Below are 15156 nucleotides of genomic sequence, written 5' to 3'. Positions count from 1 at the left end.
GTTTATTGGTAGAATAATAGGGAAGTGCAGACAGTCTACAATGGAGATTGCTTACAAATCACTTGAGTGACCAGTTCTAGAATTTTGCTCCAATGTGTGGGACCCATACCAGGTAGGACTAACAGGGGATATTGAACGTATACAGAAAAGGGCAGCATGAATGATCACAGGTTTGTTTAATTCATTGAAGAGTGCCAAAGAGGTACTGAGGAAACTGAACTGCAGACTTGAAGATAGATATAAACTATCCTGAGAAAGTCTACCAACAAAATTTCAAGTAACAGGTTTTAATAACGACTCTAGGAATAAACTACAGCCCCCCTATGTATGCACAGAGGCATTCAAACCATCATTCTTCCCATGCTGCATACGTACCCCTTGGGGGCTCACTGTCCTTTGGCAGGATCATGCTTGGCTGCCACAGGCCCCCAGCCTTTGCAGCATCTTTTCCGCTCCATGCTGCATGGCTATCCTCTTGCTGTTCTTTGTCCCCTCCCTTGGGGAACATGACTGGAAAGTTTTTGTAAATGTGTTCTGCATTTTCAGTAGCCATTACAAGAATTGCCTCACCACTGTGCATTCACCCAGTGTCATGTTAGCATCCCCATCTCCTCCTATAGCTACAAAATATTTGTTCCCGGTGATAAAATCACCTGCTACACATCTGGCAGACCGGAAAGAACAAAAGAAATGCTCCCGCAAAGGGTTTTTAACGTCCTCCGGCCAACAGATGTCAGAATCTTCATCTGTGAGCCGTAAAGACTCTTAAGAACTCAAAGGCAAACAGTCCTTTTCTTCCCTAACTTGAAGATCATCTTGGACGGTGTTGCTGACCTTCATTTCACTGGTGCACACTAAATATTGTTTTTCTGCTTTGGAATCTGCAGATCTACATCTCTGTAGATTTCATGGAATAGGATCCTCCAGCCTCTGCACCCCTAGCAGTGACCCTTCAAAGGCTGGCACTCATCAGCAACCAAAGTGACTACCCTTCATTTGTTCCCTCTTTCCCATCACTAGTTAGGACTCTTCTCCATTGGGGCACGTGTGGCATTAGATCCAAAAAGGAGGAATTATGGGTACTCTTGGAATTGCAGCGACTAGTTGTTTTCTGCCTCCAAGAAATGAAATTGTGCCCTCAAGACCGCTTTGATCTCTCACATTTCCTTCCAGTCCTCTTTAGCTGTCCCCCACCTCCCAAGGATGCCATTCCATCTCGTGGGGATGTCATGTCACTCAACCGGGATGACGTCCATAACCTGACTCTCATTGAAGACTCGGCTACAAGCTGTTGCAGTCCACATTTTCCTTTTCTCTTTGGATATCTACATTCGTCAATCATTCTGTCACCAGGGCTGACTTACTCCAGCTTAGTGGCCAGCTCTCTCACTCTTTTTGCTGCTCGTTGACATCAATGTCCACCATTCCAATTGGGACTCTTGCAGAACTTGTCCGAGAGTTGCCTTGTTCAACGACCCTCTCAATAAACTCAACTTAATCTGTCTTAACACTGGAGCACCCACATTCCTTTTGGACTCCATACCTACCTATTCCCACATGGACCTCTCATTCTACACTGCCCAGCTTGACAGTTGTCTTTATGATCCATTCTCTCTGACATGTACATGAGCGCCTGTTTCTGTGTGCTGCCTGTTTGCTGACTCCTACCCCACCTACATGTAAACCCAACTTATAGCTTTCTAAGAATGACTGGAGACTTTACTGATCCCTGGCAACCTACGACGAACATCTTTTTCTCAGTTGTGATGACCATTTCTTGATTTCCGGCCTGACCATAGTAATGATGTCATTGTGGATGCTATTGCTCTCCCAACTTGTTGAGTTGCTATTTTGTGGCGATTTCAAGCTCTACCCACTATCACCCTTTGTTCATCTCTCAAACGACTGAAGCAGCTCGGGGGACATCCTTCCACTTTTGGACTCATGAATGCCACAATCTCGCCTTTACTATGAATGAGCTAGACAATGCTCTCATTTCATCCCAACCTTCCTTCCCAGGCCAGACGATGTTCACATTCAGATGTTGCAGCACCTTTCTCTTGTGGGCAAGCACTTTTCCTTTCACATGAAATATTACATATGGGCAGACAGCCCATTTTCCAGATGCTGACGTAAAGCCAATGTGGTATCTGTACCTAAGCCTGGTAAGGTAAACACCTTCCTTCTAGCTACTGTCCCATTTCTCTGACCAGCTGCATTTACAAGATGATAGAACATAGGATTAATGACCGCCTGGTATGGTGGCTTGAGTCTCGCCATTTGCTAACCACTGCACAATGTGGATTCAGTGTGTGCCATTCTGCAGTTGACCATCTCATCACTTTGTCAACCCATGTCATGAATGGTTTTCTGTACAAATGCCAGACTGTAGCTGTGTTTTTTGATTTTGAGAAAGCATACGTCACCTGCTGGAGGACTGGTATCGTCCCTACTCAATACATGTGGGGCTTTCGAGGCCACCTGCCCTATTTCCTTCAAGAATATTTAAGAGAGAGTGTTTTCAAGGTACATGTAGGTTTGGCCTTGGACACCTTCATCCAGGAGAACGGAGTCCCTCAAGGCTCTATCGTGAGTGTCTTCTTGTTTGCTATAGCCATTAACCATATTGTGGACTGTCTCCTGCCAGACTTCTCCAGCTCTATTGAAGACTTTGCTATCTATTGCAGTTCTCCATGGACTTGTTTCCTTGAGTGACATCTTCAGCAATGTTTCGATCATCTTTACTTTTGGAGCATCGACAGTGGCTTTTGTTTTTCTGCTGACAAAACAGTTTGTAAGAATTTCTGGCAGCATGGCATAATGGGTTTGTTCCACCATGTTTACACCTTGGGCCTGTTGCTCTCCTGTTTGCTGGCATTCCAAAATTCCTGGAGCTCATGCATGACAGGAAACTTTCTTAGTCCTCTTACGTGTCTTACCTGGCTGCACGCCATACTTGGCCCCCCAGTTTCTCCATTTCCTGAGTGGTACTTCTGGGGAGCGTTTGTACCGATCGCCTGTCCATTCAAAACTAGACTAGTAGTATTTCGTTTATTCCTCTGCATTCCTTCTTACGCCATCATGACACAATCCACCATTGTGGTGTACATTTGGCCAGTGGCGCATTTTACACTGGCCTGGTTCAGAGTCTCTTTGCAGAAGCTGCCGAACAGCCACTGTCATACTGGCATCATGTCCTCAGTGTGTGCTGTTTGTCTTCCATGCCTGGCCACCTATCCTGTGCCCTCTTTTTCGATGACTCCCTTGACCGCCATTGTGGAGCACTCCCTTCTTGTGTTACCTCCTGGAATTTGCTTTTGGCAACTGCTCTTTCAGCGTAACTTCGTGCTATTTGCCACCTTCCCAATGGATGACAACCCTTCACTACCTTGGCTTCTTGTGGCATCCCGTGTTTGTCTTGGCCATCATTTGCTTCCTAAGGACATGACTCTGGATTTGATCTATTGCCCTAAGTTTCCTAACCTTCACATGAAATGCAGTGATAGCAGCTTTGTGTACACTGATGGCTCTACGACTGACTGTGGTGTTGGGTGTGCATTCGTCATGGGCACAGACTATTTTCAGTATTGGCTTTCAGAACACTGTTCAATTTATACAGCAGAGCTCTTCCCCTAGTATCAGGCTACCCAGTACATCCATCGCCACAGGCTCTTCAACTGTCATATGCTCAAATTCTCTCAGTGCCCTTCAGAGCCTCTCTGTGCTGTACACAGTCCATCCCTCAATGCAACAGGTCCAAAAAAGCTTTTACTTGGTTGCTGTTGAGTGAGTCACTGTGATGTTCACATGGGTTCCATTTCACGTCGGTTTGACAGGAAATGATGATGCCAAGGCTGCATTCCTCCTACCTCAGCCTGCTATCTCTTCCATTCCTTCAGATGATCTTTGTGTTACCGTTTGTCGACAGATGACGTCCCTTTGGCTTCACAGGTCTTCTCTTCATGGCAACAAGTTTTGAGGAATTAAGCCTCTCCCAATGGCTTGGCCGACCCCTTCTGTCCTCTTGCCGTTAGATCATTTTCACTAGGTTGCATTTTGGGCACTTTTTTTTTTTAGCCATTGCCTTTTGTTAAAGGTGATCCCCACCACTTTTGTGCTCATTGTCATACACCTGTGACAGTTCTCCATTTGGACCAAATACCTTTCTTAACCGCTTACGTACCAATATGAGTTATCGGCTGTTTTAGCGAATGATGCCCAAGCTTTCGATAGCATTTTACTTTTTATCCGTTGTAGCAATATAACGAAGGATATTTAATCTCTGGTTTGAAGCTTCTGCTTTTTCTCCAGGGTATTTTGTTGCCATTTCTCCAAGGAGAAGTCCTCGTTTTTAGCTCTTTTTTTCCGTTGACTGTATTTAACATGTAGTCTCTTTTAACTTCTTTTACTTACTAGTGCTCTAAGGTTATGACATGGGTGCTTATGACTTCAGTTGTTTTTGCGCCCTAAAAAGAATTTTTGCATACAAACAGTTCACCCCCTTTTTTTAAGACACAACATTCTAAATACTTTTACCCAGTTTCTCTTTATGCATGAGGCTTCATACTCAGCATTCCATCTCTCTCTCTCTCTCTCTCTCTCTCTCTCTCTCTCTCTCTCTTTCTCTCTCTCTCTCTTCAACTGTTCATCTTTTTCTCCTATTGGTAGCCAGTATATCCCACTGGCACGGTCTCCTTTCACACTACAGTGCCTCTTTTCATCATTTTTCCCACTGCCACTGTCTGCACTGTACCTCGGCAAATCAACAGCTCAAAACTTCTGGTTTGGCTGATGGGCAAGATTTTCCCTCTATATCAACGTGTTTAAAATTTCAGTCTAAAATGCACCCTGACATAGACCACGGCACTCCTGACATCACACTGTCCTTAATATTGCCTATCTTGCGCATGGGCTACTCAGTTTGTATATTTTTTCGTAGTTCCACACAACTTCATGTTTTATCGCTTGATCTGTGTTCAGTTTTTCAAGGCCTATCCACTGTGCCAACTTATAACTAAATCTGAGGGGGGTGCGATGGGGATGTTCCCTTGTAAGTGTTCTGCCAATAAAACACAGTCTTTGGTTCCCTTCCCTACAACATGTTCTGTGTGTTCCTTCCCACTGAAGTTGCTTGTAACTGTAATTCCTAGGTATTTGGTTGAATTTACAACCTTTAAATTTGACTGATTTTTCATGTAACCCTAGTTTAGTGGATTCCCTTTAGCACTCCTGTGGATGACCACATAATTCATTATTTAGGATCAACTGCCAATTTTTGCACCATACAGATATCTTTTCTCAATCTGTTTTGAAATTTGCTGTGATATTCTGATGAGGTTACTAGAAAATAAACGACAGCATCATTGGCTGCTCAGATTGTTTCCTAAATCATTTATATAGATAAAGAACAGCAGAGGACCTGTAACACTACCTTGGGGAATGCCAGAAATCACTTCTGTTTTACTCTAAGATTTTCCGTCAATTACCACAAACTGACCTCTCTGACAGGAAATCATGAATCATGCCACTGAGACAATATTCCATAATCGCGCAATTTCACTAAAAGCCATTTGTGTAGTACAGTGTAGAAAGCTTTTTGCAAATTTAGAAATATGTAACCCATTTGAAATCGCTTGTCTTGTCGCTAGCACTCACTCAACACCTCGTGTGGGTCTCAAGAGCTAGTTGTGTTTTGCAAGAATGATGTTTCTTATATCTGTGTTGACTGTGACTCAATAGAGCATTTTCTTCGAGGTAATTCATAATGTTCGAAACACAATACATGTTCCAAAGTCCTGCTGCATAGCAATGTTAATGATATGGGCCTGTAATTTAGCAGAATACTCCTACCTTTTTAGAACATTGGTGTGCTCTGTGCAAGTTTCCAATATTTGGGTACAGATCTTTTGTGCAGCAAGCCCATTTGATCACATTTTTGACAGTATGTATAGGTGTGGTTCTAATTCAGATGCTTTTCAGAAACTGAGAAATACTGTATCTAACTGATTGTCTTGTTACAAGGCTTTCAATAAGTCATGAGAGAAAAGTGCTAGTTGTACTTCACATGATCGTTTTTGAAATCCATGCTGGTTGGCATTGAGAAAGTCGTCCTGTTCAAGACACCTTATTACGTTTGGGCTCAGAATATGTTCCAAGATTCCACAACAGATCTGTGTCAAGGATCCTGGATGGTAGTTTTGTGGATCACTTTTACTACCCTTCTTGTAGACGGATGCGACCTGAACTTTTTCCAAGAACTCGGCATGGTTTTTTGTTCAAGGGATCTATGATAGATGACAGTTAGAAGAAGGGCTAACTAAACCACAAATTCAATATAGTCTCATATGGATTCCATGGGGCACTGAAGCTTTGTTCAGTTTTAATGATTTCAGCTATTTCTCAACACCACAAACACTTATACCCATTCCATTTATCTTTTCAGTGGTACAAGGACTAAATTGGGGCAAACCACCTGGGTTTACCTTTGTAAAGGAACATTTGAAAACACGGTTAAGCATTTCAGCTTTTCCTCTGATATCCTAAATTTCCGTTCCTGTCTCATTCCCTACGAACTGGACAGTAACTTTAGTGCCACTAACAGCCTTTACCCACAACCAGAATTTCTTTGGGTTTTGTGAAATATCATTTGACAATGTCCTGCCATGATAGTCATTGAAGGCATCACGCATTGCTCTTTTGACAACTGAAAAAGTTTGATGCACCATCTCTCTATCTACAGCCGTATGCTTTATTTCAAACCTGTTATTCAGTAATCTCTGTTTCTTTAGAAATTTCTTTGTGGTGACTGTATACCAGGATGTTATCTCCACTTACGAACTGTCCTTCTGGGTACATATCTATCCAGTGCAAGGTCTACTATTTTTTGAACTTGTGCCATAGTTCCTGTACACGCTCCGACCTTATGCTGAAAGTTTCAAGTTCCTGATTGAGGTATGACACTACTGACTTTTTATCTAAATTATAGAACATAGATATCTTTCTCCTGGTTTTAGTTGTTTGTTTATACTTTGGTAATCATTTTTGCCACAACAACATGGAAACTGATGCCAGTTTCTACGTGGACATCCTCTGAGGGCTCAGGTCTATTTGTTGCCATTAGATCCAATGTATTTTCATCATGAGTAGGGTTCCTTACTACATGTGCTTGGTAGTTTTCAGAGAGGCCGTTTAATAATATTTCACAGGAAGTCTTATTATGCCCACCAGTAACAAAACTGCAATTTCCCCAATTAATTGTTGGATAATTAAACTCTCCACTGATGATTACAGTATGATTCGGGAACTTACATGTAACTTAACTGAGGTTTTCTTAAGTTTTGGGTTACATCAGAAGATGTGTCTGGTGAGCAATAGATCTCACATGCAGCTTCAATTTCTATCTTGGAGGATTTGAGTTTCTTGTCTACTGCAACAAATACAACACTTCTGCTTCCTATTTGCCTATCCTTTTGATATAAAACACATGTTCCCAAAAATCTAACTAGTATCAACTTCAGGTTACCACCAGCTATCTGTACTTGGTATTATGTGAGCTTCACTGCTTTTCAGAAGAAATTCAAATTTTGGCATGTTGTTACGAAGCTTTGGTGGTTTACCATTAGGATTTTTATTACTCTCACCTGCAGGAGGCATTCCTTTCAATCTTATACCGATACTCTCAACCAAGCAGTCTAGCTCGTCATAGAATCTTGGAAAATCCATTGTTAGAAAAGGACAGTTGTCAAAGTGTGGTCATATGGTGAGTGACAACTTCCCTTTTCACAATGGTATTACAATCTTCAAAGCCACTGGTTCAGTCCTCCCTTTCCCGTCCCTTGCTAGATTTCCCTCAGGTGTACCATCATTTGCCGTATGTCTGAACTGCCAATGATCCTTTTGCATTTGCCTCCTCTTGATGCTGGACAAAACAGGTATCTACAAAACAGAGGAAGTGAGTCCCACTGGCTAAAATGCAGTTTCAGTGCAAGACAGCACCTCGAACTTGTTGATTAGGTGGGGTCGGCACAACACCACGAGTCCTTCCTGGTTCCTGTACATCCTGTACAGCATGCCTAAATCTACCACTGACACATCACTCACAGTAAAGTGAGTGGGTAATGACATCCTGTATTTTCTGCGTGAGACAGGATCCAAATGAGAGGATATTACTTGAGGTACCCCTGGCATCAGTATCACAGGCACACAACTCTCGGGAGCCTTCCAACACACTGATTCACAGCAACTCCCAATTGTTTGACAGTAGAGACAGGGCAACTCCCAGCTGCTTATGAAAGTCAACCAACTCATCCTGTGTTCAAGAACAGCATTCACAGTGGGGTTGCATTTTGGCTGGTGCAATGTATTACATGGCAGTGATAAAATAACTAAATTTAGCCCACAGATGATCTTTTAATATGTTGAGATAAAATGTTGCTAATCTCCTACAAGATTTGAAACAAGTACACAAAACGAGACATCTATTAATGTAACACAAAGACCTGTGGGAAGAATTGTCAGTTTCCTACAACATTTTGAAGTTAATTACAATTGTTAGCAAAATCAAAAACAATCAATTTACAATAAATGCAGATGCTATATACAGAAGGCTACACCTCTTTAACAGAAAACTAGATGTAAACAATGTTTGTTAGAATATCTGCCACACTAAATAAATCACAAACACAAATTTATTATAAATTACCCGTAGATTATCGAAGGACAATGGCTGTTACCAAAAATTCTCAAAAACACACATTTATTTGTGTTGATATACAATTAAATTCACAATTTATGTATTATTTGGCATTAACTGTGAACCACAAACACTGATTTGCTAAAACAATAAGTTACCTGTTTAGAACACTCATGCCGTTAACTTAGGAATTTGTATATTCCAGAAGAGGGAAGACAAGCTTAATGTAAGCAGTCATTTTAATAGACCTGTTACATTTTCTGAGTGTTCCACTACTAGATCGCAGTCTTTGGTTTGCTTTCCCCATCAACATTATCTATGCGATTGCACCAATTTATATTATTTGTAATTTGGCTATGTTACACAACCAAGGTCTATTTGTACCTTGCCATAATTGTGACAATTCTATTTTTCTTACTTATGTGAATATTGTGTACTGTTTGAATATAGGCGGATAAGTTTATCATAAAGTTTTAAGCACATTTGGCAAATGTCAAGCTTGAGGAGTCACAGCAATCAGAACATAATTATGTGAAAAATTTACTAAAAAATTCTCTACTTACAGGCAGATTTTTGCTGTTTTCTGCTCAGATATTTTATTACATAATGGCAACAGATGAAGCAACAACTTAGCTGTCTGAGCCACTGTGGCAGAAAAAAATCGCTGCTGTAAAGGTTGAATTTTGTTAGTTACATCACATTTCATTACTAATTAGTACCTGAAATCTATAAAGGTGTGGTGGTGTTTCACCACTCAAGAATGCCAATTTTTTCTTGTATTCCAGTACAGCATTGCAGTTATGTTGCTTCCGCAAGACGAGAGCAATAAAATAGGCAAGTGTGGATTAATACACAGCACAGGCAGCTTTCAAAAAAATTAACAATGAAATGTATTGATCATTTTTAATAACAAATGAAAAACCCAACTTCTCTCTGTGCAATAATTAGCCTGAATAAATTTTGCAGGAGAACGAGGATGAAAATCAAACTTAGCTTATACTTTTAAAATAATTTTATTTCTCTACTTACATTAGCACTGTCTCTATATATCAAAACCCAGGGCTTTTTGTACTAATGACTCACAGTGAAGCAACACAGCTGTGAAGTATGATTTATTTTTCAAGTCCTATTCTTCTTCACTACAGAAACTTAGGCTAACTTTTTACCAGTCAAGATATCTTTGCACTTTTGTTTCAAATGTCTGCTGCTCCATCTGATTGCATTCTTTTCTACTAAATTTAACAGTTTTATTACTTCTGTGGTTTCTAATTAGCATTTGAGTTATTTTTCCACATCCTTACAAGCTCAACTTGACAAGAAGAAGGGATCGGTTGGTAGGACATGTTCTGAGGCATCAAGGGATCACAAATTTAGTATTGGAGGGTAGTGTGGAGGGTAAAAATCGTAGAGGGAGACCAAGAGATGAATACAATAAACAGATTCAGAAGGATGTAGGCTGCAGTACGTATTGGGAGATGAAGAAGCTTGCACAGGATAGAGTAGCATGGAGAGCTGCATCAAACCAGTCTCAGGACTGAAGACCACCACCACCACCACCACCACCACCACCACCACCACCACCACCACCACCACCACCACCACCACCAAGAACAACAACAACATACAAGCTCTCAGGCTTGTGATTATCCTTTAATTGCAGTGGCTTTGAAGAGATCTTCTTGTGACTGATTTAAGTTGAACAATGCAAAGTCTATAAAAGTACCTTGATATTTCACAGTAAAAATGCAATACAGAATTAATATTGTTCGTTTTGACTTCTTATTAACAGCCGATTTCCTCCTGGCATGATATAAATTTACCCAAAGCATTACATATAGGAAAAACATTACATTTTTCAAGACTGGTGTAAAATCACAGTAAATGACTGTAACTTTGTACCAGTTTTAAAATAGAAATATATAGGGCATAGCTGGAGTACATTTTCACTTTCCAAATCACTCGGTAACTATAAATGTTACAATATCTGTTGTGATGTGTAACTTCTTTCATTTTCAAGAAATGGATAAAAGCAGTACAAAGTTACACCAACTGACTGTACCTTGTTCTTAACAAAGGCCCTAATCAGTTGAAGTTTCCTGCGGTGCCCAGTGAATTCAAAACCATTCAAGTCTAATTTCTTTGTCCAGAGAACACAATATTCTTCCAGAATGAAATTTTCACTCTGTAGCAGAGTGTGTACTGATATGAAACTTCCTGGCAGGTTAAAACTGTGTTCCAGACCGAGTCAAACTCAGGACCTTTGCCTTTTGTGGGCAAATGCTCTATCGTCTGAGCTACCAAAGTCGACTCACAGCCCATCCCCACAACTTCAACTCCAACAGTACCTCATCTCCAACATTGGAATCTTCACAGAAGCTCTCCTGCGAACCTTGCAGAACTAGCACTCCTGGAAGCAATGATGAAGTCTGGAAGGTTGGAGACAAGGCACTGGCAGAACAGAAGCTGTGAGGAAGGGTTGTGAGTCATCTTGGGTAGCTCTGTCTATAGAGCATTCGTCCACGAAAAGCAAAGGTCCCAATATTTGAGTCTTGGTCCGGCACACAGTTTACATCTGTCAAGAAGTTTCACAATATTCTTGTAAACTAAATTGCAAGTGCACTTGTCAGAATAGACCTATTTTGGTACATTTCTCATAAGACATGGTGTCAGACGTAAATTATGCGACACTGCATTCCATTCATTCAATAGAATTGAGAAGATAAGCTTCTTTACAAAATCGCTAATAATAACATTTATTCTCAATAACATATTTCGGCAATCAATGTTACCATCTTCAGATCTCAAGAGAGATTACTGCATTTTTTCAAAATATGCAATAAGCATACTCTTTCTCACGAACTGGCATGTGTATAACAGACTAGAAGACATGCATCAGAATGTCAAAATTAAAACAACTGCTGCTGTTGTGGTCTTAGGTCCTGAGACTGGTTTGATGCAGCTCTCCATGCTACTCTATCCTGTGCAAGCTGCTTCATCTCCCAGTACCTACTGCAACTTAAATCCTTCTGTATCTGTTTAGTGTATTCATCTCTTGGTCTCCCTCTATGATTTTTACCCCCCACGCTGCCCTGCAATGCTAAATTTGTGATCCTAAATGCATCAGAACATGTCCTACCAACCGGTCCCTTCTCCTTGTCAAGTTGTGCCACAAACTCTTCTTCTATTCAGTACCTCCTCATTAGTTATGTGATCTACCCATCTGATCTTCAGCATTCTTCTGTAGCACCACATTTCAAAAGCTTCTATTCTCTACCTTTCCAAACTATTTATCGTCCATGCTTCACTTCCATACATGGCTACACTCCATACAAATACTTTCAGAAACGACTTCCTAACACTTAAATCAATACTCTATGTTAACAAATTTCTCTTCTTCAGAAACGATTTCCTTGCCATTGCCAGTCTACATTTTATATCTCCTCTACTTCGACCATCATCAGTTATTTTACTCCCTAAATAGCAAAACTCCTTTACTACTTTAAGTGTCTCATATCCTAATCTAATTCCCTCAGCATCACCCAACGTAATTTGACTACATTCCCTTATCCTCATTTTGCTTTTGTTGATGTTCATCTTATATCCTCCTTTCAAGACACTATCCATTCCTTTCAACTGCTCTTCCAAGTCCTTTGCTGTCTCTGACAGAATTACAATGGCATCGGCGAACCTCGACGTTTTTATTACTTCTCCATGGATTTTAATACCTACTCCGAATTTTTCTTTTGTTTCCTTCACTGCTTCCTCAATATACAGATTGAATAACATTGGAGAGAGGCTACAACCCTGTCTCACTCCCTTCCCAACCACTGCTTCCCTTTCATGCCCCTCGACTCTTATAGCTGCCATCTGGTTTCTGTACAAATAGTAAATAGTCTTTCGCTCCCTGTATTTTACCCCTGCCACTTTTAGAATTTGAAAGAGAATATTCTAGTCAACATTGTCAAAAGCTTTCTCTAAGTCTACAAATGCTACAAACGTAGGTTTGCCTTTCCTTAATCTTTCTTCTAAGTTAAGTCATAGGATCAGTATTGCCTCATGTGTTCCAACATTTCTATGGAATCCAAACTGATTTTCCTCGTTGTCAGCTGGTACCAGATTTTCCGTTCGTCTGTAAAGAATTCGTGACAGTATTCTGTAGCCATGACTTATTAAACTGGTAGTATGGTAATTTTCACACCTGTCAACATTTGGTTTCTTTGGTATCTGAATTATTATATTCTTCTTGAAGTCTGAGGGTATTTCGCCTGTCTCGTACATCTTTCTTGCCAGATGGTAGAGTTCTATCATGGCTGGATCTCCCAAGGCTATCAGTAGTTTTAATGGAATGTTGTCTACTCCTGGGGCCTTGTTTCGACTTAGGCCTTACAGTGCTCTGTCACACTCTTCAGATAATCATAGCTCCCATTTCATCTTCAGAGACGTCTTCATCCATTTCCATAGTATTGCCCTTGTATAAATCATCTGTATATTCCTTCCACCTTTCTGCTTTCCCTCCTTTGTTTAGAGCTGGTTTTCCATCTGAGCTCTTGATATTGATATAGGTGGTTTCTTTTCTCCAAAGGTCTCTTTAGTTTTCCTGTAGGCAGTATGTATCTTACCCCCCTAGTGATATATACCTCTATATGCTTACATTTGTCCTCTAGCCATCCCCACTTACTTATTTAGCACTTTCTGTTGAGATAATTTTTGAGATATTTGTATTCCTTTTTGCTTGCTTCATTTACTGCATTTTGATATTTTTTCCTTTCATCAATTAAATTCAATATTTCTTCTGTTACCCAAGGATTTCTACTAGCCCTCGTCTTTTTACCTACTTAATCGTCTGCTGCCTTCACAACTATATACACAATATTATGAAAAGAATAGTTGCTACTCATCATATAGCAGAGGTGCTGAGCCACTGACAGGCATAGCAAAACAACTATCGAATAAGTAAGCTTTCAGCCAAGGCCAGACATGCGTGTGCGTGTAATTCTGATGAAGGCCTTTTTGGCCGAAAGCTTACTTCTTTGACAGACTTTTTGTTGTCCCTCTCTGCAACTCAGCATATCTGCTATATAGTGAGTACCAATTATTTTCATAATACTGTCTTTATTCCATCCTGGACTTTCCATTGTTCAACTACATACACAGTTACCCACCACATAGTTCTGTCTTATGCCACTAAGAACACAGCACATCATTGCAACCAGGGACCACTAGACAGGTCCTTGCCTACAAGGTAATGGAACTTTATAGCATAAAAAAAAGAATTAAGTGTTATGTAAAATTATAGCTTAGGGAAAAATAATACTATAAGGAGCAATCAAATAGGTTCCCTTTGAAGGAAGTATAACCCAGAACTGGTATACCAATGAGACAAAATCACTGACCATTAAGGCAATCATTCCATTGGTGTATCAAGATGAAGGTTGGTAAAACACTGTGTCCTGCAGCTTGAAAAAGTCAGTAACTGCCTGCTACACATCCTCTTTCGACAAGAAACTTCATTCCCTCAAAGCCTTTTTTAAGGCTCAGAAGGCATGATAATCACATGGGATGATACCAGGACTATAGAGCAGGTGCTCTAGCGTCTCCCACTGTAGTTGGTAAGGACAGACTGCTACTCACGAAATTGAGGAGATGTTAAGTCATACACAAGCACACCAAAAAGAGCACTATCCATTTGATCTTTTAGCCACAAGGCCTTCTTCTAAGATAGAAAGCACACACACAGACACACATTCATACAAGAACAGCTCACAAACACATGACCACTCACTCTGGGCACAGAGGCTGGACTGCATACAGTAAATGCACCTGATGCGAGAAGCAATCAATGGGTGTTGGGGGTGGTGGTGGGGGGGGGGGTGTAAGGAGGTGGATGGGACAGGGAGAGCGAGGGATAGCGGGGTACGGATGGGTGGGAAGCATGTAGTGACATGTTGGGGACAGGATAGGACTGCTAGACACTGTGGGGGAGTGTGGTTTGAAGGGAAGCAGAAATGGAGAGAAGTGAGGAGGAGGATAAGACTAGTGGGTGTCAGTGGGACAGAAGGCAGTGTCATGCTGGAGTGGGAGCAGGGAAGCGGATAGGTAGGTGACGGACAGGGAAAAAGAATTTAATTATTACTATGCAGTGGTATGGAAAAAAAAAACCATTGGCAAGATGAAGCCTAAGTCAATATTGAGATACAGCTCTGCATTAACTTTCTGGCAATGCTGAATTTCCATTTTAGAAATTAGTTTCAATTTTTCAATAACAGAACTTACCAACTTCTTTACTTCAGTCAAGTTAAATGGACTAGGTTTTGTCACTGGTTTTGGCTCAACTTTCTTAAGTAATTGTGGTTCCTTTAAGATGTCTGCTTTCAATGGTGCTGCCTTGAAGATGTACCTGAAGCATTAGAATTAATGTTAACAACACGCTGTCTTAATGCAGTATTAAAAGATTGTTATTTCAG

The 15156-nt window shown here is 40.7% G+C and overlaps 1 protein-coding gene across 3 annotated transcripts in view; it reads right to left on the bottom strand.

The window, feature by feature from the left end:
- Nucleotides 1-15156, bottom strand: part of LOC126236139 (targeting protein for Xklp2-like) — a 113592-nt gene that overhangs the window by 66313 nt on the left and 32123 nt on the right. For all 3 annotated transcript variants that reach the window (XM_049945222.1, XM_049945220.1, XM_049945221.1), the window contains exon 6: nucleotides 14966-15089. In XM_049945222.1, the coding sequence (XP_049801179.1) occupies nucleotides 14966-15089 (124 nt within the window). The remainder of the gene's footprint in view (nucleotides 1-14965; nucleotides 15090-15156) is intronic.

The sequence above is a fragment of the Schistocerca nitens genome, chromosome 2 (assembly GCF_023898315.1).
Source record: "Schistocerca nitens isolate TAMUIC-IGC-003100 chromosome 2, iqSchNite1.1, whole genome shotgun sequence".
NCBI lineage: Eukaryota > Metazoa > Arthropoda > Insecta > Orthoptera > Acrididae > Schistocerca > Schistocerca nitens.
This window is presented reverse-complemented; position numbering and strand designations above follow the sequence as displayed.